Consider the following 7,729-nt stretch of genomic DNA (forward strand, 5'->3'; position numbering starts at 1 on the left):
TTGCCCCCCCCCCCCCACACACCCACCGAGAGAGAGAGGGGGGGGGGGGGGGCGCGCCCTCTCCCCCCCCCCCCCCCCCCCCCCCCCCCCGCTGGCTCGCCAACTTCCATAGTACTACGGGGAGGGGAAGGAGGACCGTGGCTCTGGCCAACTACTAGGCAAGCCCAGTCCACTCCTTGCAGATGACAGGCAGCCTTGAATTTCAGCCCCTGTTCTTAAACCTAGGGCCTAAGAAAAATCAGATTATAGACAAATAAGCATGTTAGGGAAAGTGACACCTGAGGCCATGCGTGGTACTTTAGGATACAAATTGGGGAACTTGGAAAGATCCGGGAAGAACAAAAGCAGAACAGCCCTTTGCCCAGTGGCCTGTTGAACTGTGCCTTTTGTGCGTTTGGAGACCGGTTTATAGATTGCCTGTGTGTCATTTCACATATATATTTCTCTTAGTGCTCCTAGACTGCAAGCTCCTTAAAAGCAGGCAGTGGAAGTTTGCATTAATTTGAACACCTCTGGCCTCCTTCCACCTGCCCAGCCTCTCAGCACTTGGTCCGCGCAGGGACTCTGCCAAAGGCATATGGATGACTGGCCGGCAGTCCCCGGGAACTCTGCTTTATGACCTGCCCTCAAGGGCCGCCTTAAGCGTGGTATCTGCACATAGTAGGTGTCACATAAATGTTTGTGAATTGATGAGTACAGGATTACCACTTCTCTTACTGGGGATGAGAGCGGTCCATTTGACCAAAGATTGCATGTGACTACAAGACCAAGTTAGAAGATTCTGGGCCCCCTTCTTCCCTTCATAAAAGCAGTATTGAGAGGTTGCTCTTACCTGCAGTAGGACTTTGACACATTGTGGCTGGCAAGAGATGGTGGCCAGGTGCAGGGCAGTGCTGCCTGGAAAGAGGAAGAGGGGGAGATGGAAGGTGGGAGGCCCCCTGCATGCCGGTGACTCACAGGGAGGGAAGGCAAGAGACGTACAGATAATCAGGGGAAGATTAGAGAGAGAAGCTCTCAGCCCCACGGGGCCAGAAATTCCTGTTCCCCGAGTGCCTGGTACCTGCGGTGGAGGTGGGAGCGGAGGTGAGGTCAAGCCAGCTTGCAGGGAGGGGAGCCCTGGAAGGATGCTGGCCAGACCTGACGAGGAGAGCAGTGGGGGTCTACAGTTGGAACCTCCAGGAGCTGGCCCCCACCACGGCTGCTATAAAGGGAGAGGCCCGCCGCGGGGCCCAGCGCGTGGTCTAACTCACCGTCCTCATTCTTGCTGTTGATGTCAGCCCCGTTCGCAAGCAGTATGGTTAGACATTCTGTCAGGCCTTTGGAGGCTGCCAGATGGAACCTGCCAGAATCAAGGCCAAGGAGCAGAAGGATGAGGGGACCAGGGGATGAGGGATACGAGAATCTTCATAAGCACTGCCTGCCATGCTCCTTCACCCCAAAGCCAATCCCCAAAGCAGACAAGGAAGTTCCCCCAGTCTGACTTCCTGAGGAGAAGGCCCTGTGGCTTACTGTCACAGAGCCAGAGGCGGCTGGAAGCGAAGGCAGAAGTAAGAGCTACACAGGCCTCAAGCAACCCAACCTATCGCACGGGCGTCCACGGAACACAACGACCTGTTGCTCTCACCACACGACCCTTAACAGACTGGGCTGTCACAGGAGGAGGCAGCCAGAGCAGAGGAGAGGGCTGGACATTGGAAGGGACAAGGGATAATATCCAGCTCGTCCGAATCACTCCGTCTAGCCCTGTGATGCTCGTGGCCACTACCACTTTGTTCCTAACTTCCCAAACTACACACCCTCCTACTTGTGCAATAAATAAACGCTGTATTTAATGAATGTACCAGTTTTCTGTTTATTTCATGGGCTTTATGTCTTTTTTTTTTTTTTTTTTGCCAGTTTTGTCAATCTGGGCTGTGAGACGGGTCAGACTCAGAGACAATATCTCTTCCCTCACTGTGTGCAGCACTTGATACGTAGCAAACACTGATGGATACGCTTGCTGATTAAGACAAAAAGGGCTCTGGGGTTGTAGGCCTTCCCAGTCCTACCTCATATTGGGATTTAAGGCTTTTAATGGGAACCACATATCAAGGCGGGGGGCGGCTTGGGAGGGCTCACTTACGGGGACTGGCCATTCAAGTTCAGCTTGGTGGGTCGGGCCGACTTCCTCGAGGCCAGGGCCGCCACGCGCCCCACATCCCCCCGCTGCACCGCCTCCAGCAGCTTCTGATCACGGCGGTTCCATCTCTCCACCTGGTCCAGGGCCACAGGTTGTGTGAACACAGGCGGCGGGGTTGGGGTGGGAAAAGGAAGGAAGGAGATGGTTAGGAAGCCCGGCAGGGGAAAAGGGACATCCGTATGCCACTGAGAAACTACCGCTGGTTATTGTCAGTCCTGGATCAAAAGGTGCTTGGACTCCTGGATTAAAAATCTTGTTCTAGTACTGAATGCATGGTATTTTAGATGTCCTTTTTTTTTTTTTTAAATCATCATGTGATTATTGTTGTTAGGTGCACAAGCTCAGAGCAATCCTAGCCATGACGCCGTTCCCTTTTGCTCTCTAGGTCTTGCTGGAGCAAACTGAGCCACACTGACCACTCCCGATTGGGCTCACATTACCTCTCACCTCCCCAGGCTGCTCTGCTTCTTGTCCTCGGATTTATGAGAAATCAAGGCACCTAGCTTCGCATTACAGCTAGGAGTCCAAATACCCAGCCATACCATCTCTGCCGTTTGGCTTTGGGCCCCAAAACTAGGAGGGGAAGCAGAGTTTCTGTTTTCCCATCTCGTTTCTATGCCCTTTAGCTGGTTGGCTTTCCCCTTCCGAGGCACAACCACCTAAAGGCAAAGATAGGTCTCCAGCTAGGCCTGCAGACTCAGAAAGAGGCAGCTCCCCTGCTCCTCCCTCCCCTGCCCTCCCTCCTCTTTTCTCTGCCAGGGAGCAGCTGTCCCAGGCAAAAGCCACACCTGGGCATGCATTGTTCTATCATTTCAGCTTGACTTCGGCAGGGGGTGGTGGGGTAATTACAATAATTGAGGTATCACAGGGCATGAAAGAGAGCCGTGTAAAAACACCCAGGGCTGAAAGTACAGAATGGCCTGGTTGGCTCCAGAGAGGGAAAGGGAAAGGAAGAAGGGATGCAAACGTCTGTAGGATGGTGAAAAGGGTCCTGAATGAGTATTATGTCAGCAGGCCTGAGTTCAGGGCCTGGATCAGCTACTTTCTCAGCTACTTTCTCAGCTATGTGACCCGGGGTAAGCGATTGAACACCTCTGTGTCCTCATCTCTAACATGTGGGAAATAATAACTACCTCGTCACGTTGTGAGCATTAAATGAGCTAACCTCATATAAGGTATATTTGTAAACTGGAAAAAGCCATACAAGTGTGTGGTATTCTTATAACCGAACAGGAAGTGGTGAAGGATTGGTGGTGGCACTTTACATTTTATGAGGTATAATCTCAACAAGAAAGAGGCTTTGGGAGGAGGTGGGAAAAAATAGGGTCTACGGAAAAATAGGGTCAAATAACTAATTTTCAAATACTGTTTACCTAGTCAGGGCAAATTATGTAGCAAAAACAGAGAAGATTTGAAATGTCCAAGCCATAAAATGATCTGGGGCTAGATGGATTCTAAGGTAATACTTGTAATTCTTCACAGCCGCTTCCAGTGCTATTTCTTTTTTTTTTTTTAAGATTTTATTTATTTATTTATTTGAGAGAGAGAGAGAGAGAGAGAAACAGCATGAGAGGGGATACGGTCAGAGGGAGAAGCAGGCTCCCCGCCGAGCCGGGAGCCCGATGCGGGACTCGATCCCAGGACTCCAGGATCATGACCTGAGCCGAAGGCAGTCGCTTAACCAACTGAGCCACCCAGGTGCCCTCCAGTGCTATTTCAATTAGCCTCTCAACATCCCTGGAAAGGAGTTGGGGCTGATATTATTGGATCTATTTGAAAGCAGGAGAAACTGAAGCACACTGAGGTTGAATAACTGTCTGGGGTCACACCACAAAATAGGGGCAAAATTGAGATTAGAACCCCGGCAACGGGGCGCCCAGTCCCAGTTCGCACCACCAGACCACACACACTACTACAGAGCTCTGGAAGAAGGTTTACTTATTACCATGTAAACAGTCTAAGAATGCCTCCAGGCCAAAGCCACCCACCCCCAGATGCTACTCCCCGCACAGAGAAGAGTCTCCAAACCGGTTAACTCTCAAAGCACAAAATAAGCCAGATGACTGCTCCATAAACCAAACAGACTCTGGGATCTAGGAACATGTCATCCCATGTCCCTTGGGGACCAGTTACCCTCAGAAAAAGCAGGAAGCTACAATTATGCCTCCACCGCAGGACACTGCCATCAGTTGACTTCAGTCTGAAGTTCTCTGTTCAAAATCCGGATTCTATCACTTCCTACCCTTGTGAATTTCGGCATGTAACAACTTCTCGGAACCTCAGTTCCCTAATGATATAACAGGCCACAAAGCACCTAACATTGTCTGCCACATAGTCAGTGCACAATCCCCATCCTTCCCAGCCTTGCTGGGCACATTTTGGATGTGCCAGCAATTCTGGGTTCAGAATTCTCCATACAGGGGCATGAGAGGAAGGGACCTTGCTCGTATCAGCCAACGTATAACAGCCAGGCTGTAGAGACGGTAAAGGTGCTTCTTAGCAATGTAGATACTTTTCTTTCCAGCTAGACGGCTCTAAATCCGCCTGATGTATTTCCCATAATCTTGTTCTACTAAGAGAAATTTAGAATAGGTGGAAATTCGTCATGGCCAAACCTCTGCAGAGCTAGGGTGAAGAAGGACAGAGGGATGCTTCCAAACTCGAAGATCCATCCATTGCTCATCCCAGCACTTTAGAAAAGAGGCGCTGGATTACCATCACAGCCTCCAGGGAGCAATCACCACATTAATCAGCAGACTCAAAAACAAGGATAAGCTTTGTATTTCTGTAGCCAAGACTAGGGGGCTTTTGTAGAACTAATTGCAGCCTCTCCTAATCTCTGGCTGTGTGCCTATAAGCATCCTATTGAGATGGAACACACCAACAGTAGAGAGAGAAAGAGTGGCTACAGTTGTAGGACAGGTGAGTGGAAACGGAAAGGCTGCCTAGAGGAACCAGGAGCTGACTCTCAGGTTCTTAGTTTTTCGGTTTTTTTTTTTAATGCAACTGACATTCCTCTAAGCTGATTCAAGTGCCAAATATTTAAAGCTATTTTCTGGTCCACTTCCTATGTAGGTAGAGTAAGCTAATATGTAAGACACCCTCAAAGGCATCCTGTTTGACTAAAATAAAATGAGATCATAAGAGCTGTGTGTGTGTGTGTGTGTGTGTGTAGCTTCCTATATTCTGGATAACTTAGATTAATTTGAAAATGATCACTGACCTGTCAGTCCTGATCTCAATCGAAGGACGCAGGGCTCTGGCCCTGGACACAGGGGTGGGAGTGGAGACAGGCAGGGGCAATCGTCTGGCATGACTGGGAAGCGAGGCTTTGGGAGTGGCCAAGAAGGCTGTCACACTATTTCTCTGACAAACGGGTTCAGAGTGGTTAGCCACCCAGGGAGTGGAGGAATTTATCATAAGGGTGAGGAAGTTTCAGGAGGAAACAATTTGCAGCTGACACTGGCCTATTTTTAAGTTCTTTTTGATCTCATCCTGACTGAGAAAACAGTTTTCTTTCCAACTAGATAGTTCTAAATCCACCTGATTTACTTCCTATAAGCTTGTTACACTAAAGAGAGTTTCGAATGGGTGGAAATTCTTCATGGCCAAAACTCTGTAGAGCTGGGGTGAAGAACAGAGGGAGGGATATTTCCAAATTCCAACATTCAGTCCATTGCTCACTCCAGAACTTTGGAAAGACTGGAGACCAAGGATTGGAGAATCAGGAAAAATGAAATAATCTCCCCATCCCTAAGGGCAGGCAGACTCCACAGACCTGAAAGGGAAGGGCAATGCAGAGGACTTTCAGTCACTAGGGAAGGATCCGTGTGAATAAGAAAATCATTATCAGTTAAGACAGAGTCTGCGTTGCCTCAGTTTCTGGTACCTATACTAATCATCCTGTAAATGCATTTTGATTGGTTGAGCTATGTGTGTGGAGACTACGTGAAGAAGCAATCACAAGTGGGACAAGGACAGGCCTCAACAGAATTCCTACTCTTGCCTCATAGCTCGCTCACTTCCAAGCTTCTGTGGCCTGCCCTTGAAGAGTGTGAGCTGAGCATTTCTCATGTTTGCTTATGAATGACACCAGTAAATCGGGTTAGGCTACATAATATTCCCACAGGTCGTTGGCTACCTCACTTCTAAATGAGCCATAATCCCAATCTCCACAGAAAATGCCATCCCCAGATAGGAGGTCTCTCTATAAGAGATCTGCAGGGAAAAGAGCTACACTCTCTCTCTGTGCCCCACCTTCTGTAACTGGCCTTGCGTTGGGTTCTGGGAGAACGTGGGGAGTAGAGTGACTTCTACTGGGAACTCTGAGTGCATCCACTCTATCCTCTTCTCCTACTGTCGCCTTTCCCCTCAACTCAGCCCAAGGAGGCAGAGTACAAGCCCTAAGCAACTGGGTGAGGGTTTAGAATGAAGGAAGATTCTGGGGAGAAGCAGGCAGAAGGCCTTTACTGGCCCAAGAGCCAGTCTGATAACCAGACACTGCAGTGAGCTGGCCAGGGTGGATTCTGCAGGCAACTTACCCAGTTCCTTGGGGAGCAGCCAGCCAACTATGCCTCCTCTGCCAGGGCCTGTCAGGATGGTGGACTGCAACATTAACCCACAGAGAGCAGGCAGGAGGAGATCGGGGGGAAGGGGGGAAAGTGGTGTGGGACAACCACCGAGAAGAGAGGCGCAGAGGTTGATGGGGGGGCAGGCGGAGGCTGCTGGTGTGGGAGCACCAGTTGGAAAGAGGGTTGGAGTGATGTCGGCCAGTGGTGCTGATGAGAGAACGAGAGTGGAAGGGGCATGGGGCGAGATGGGGGCAGGGACAGAGTAGACTATGAACCAGGGCTAGGGGAAGGCACGGGCCTGGGAGTTTGCTGGGCCGAGAGGAAACAGCAAGGATAGAGCCCTATGGGAGGGCAGAATTGTGAGGACAGGTCAGGGCTGAAAATGGGGCCGTGGGGCAGGACTTGGGGCATAGAGCAGAACTTGGGGCTGAGCGGGGGCTGGGGATAGGGCAGATGCTTGGAGGTGTTCAGTACTGGGAGAGAGCAGAAGTAGACAGGGGCTGCAGGAAACATCTCAGGAGTTGGGGGTGTACATGCTAGTAGGACAAGAAAGGGCCAACGGAAAGGAACGTGGGGAGGGCAGAGGTTAGGAAGGCAAGTCAGAGGCCAGGGGACAGGGCCTTGAGGAAGGCAGGGCCGGCAGGCTGCACTGCAGGAGTGGAAGCACTGGAAAGACCCAGAAAGAGAAAAGGCGATGGTGCATGAAGACGGGAGTCAAGACTTCTGTCACCGCAGGGCTCGGACCCCAGCCCCGTCCTCCCAAACATTTTGGCACCTACCGCCACCTGTGAGCTGGAGCAGGAGAAGAAGCGCTTCATGGCCTGGGCCGGGGCCACGGGGGGACGGGGACGCGCGGAGAGCGGGGCTACAGTTTCCCGAACCCACGGGACTCGGCTGCGGCTTTGCGAGAGAGAGCTGTCAAAAGCCAAGTGGGACCCGCCCCAGGACCCGCCCCAGGACCCGCCCCAGGACCCGCCCC

At 51.2% G+C, this 7,729-nt stretch overlaps 1 protein-coding gene across 3 annotated transcripts in view; it reads right to left on the minus strand.

Moving 5' to 3' along the window:
* ANKRD35 (ankyrin repeat domain 35) overlaps positions 1 to 7,662 on the minus strand; it is a 16,667-nt gene extending 9,005 nt beyond the window's left edge. For 2 of the 3 annotated variants that reach the window (XM_021688138.2, XM_021688139.1), the window contains exons 1-4: positions 7,530 to 7,662; positions 2,123 to 2,253; positions 1,251 to 1,339; positions 833 to 897 (exon numbers count right to left, since the gene is read on the minus strand). In XM_021688138.2, coding sequence (XP_021543813.1) covers positions 833 to 897; positions 1,251 to 1,339; positions 2,123 to 2,253; positions 7,530 to 7,568 — 324 coding nt within the window. In that variant the 5' untranslated portion in view covers positions 7,569 to 7,662. The remainder of the gene's footprint in view (positions 1 to 832; positions 898 to 1,250; positions 1,340 to 2,122; positions 2,254 to 7,529) is intronic. The other variant, XM_021688140.2, reaches the window with a different exon arrangement.
* Between the last annotated feature and the right edge of the window lie 67 nt (positions 7,663 to 7,729).

This window comes from Neomonachus schauinslandi, chromosome 4 (assembly GCF_002201575.2).
Source record: "Neomonachus schauinslandi chromosome 4, ASM220157v2, whole genome shotgun sequence".
Classification (NCBI taxonomy): Eukaryota; Metazoa; Chordata; class Mammalia; order Carnivora; family Phocidae; genus Neomonachus; species Neomonachus schauinslandi.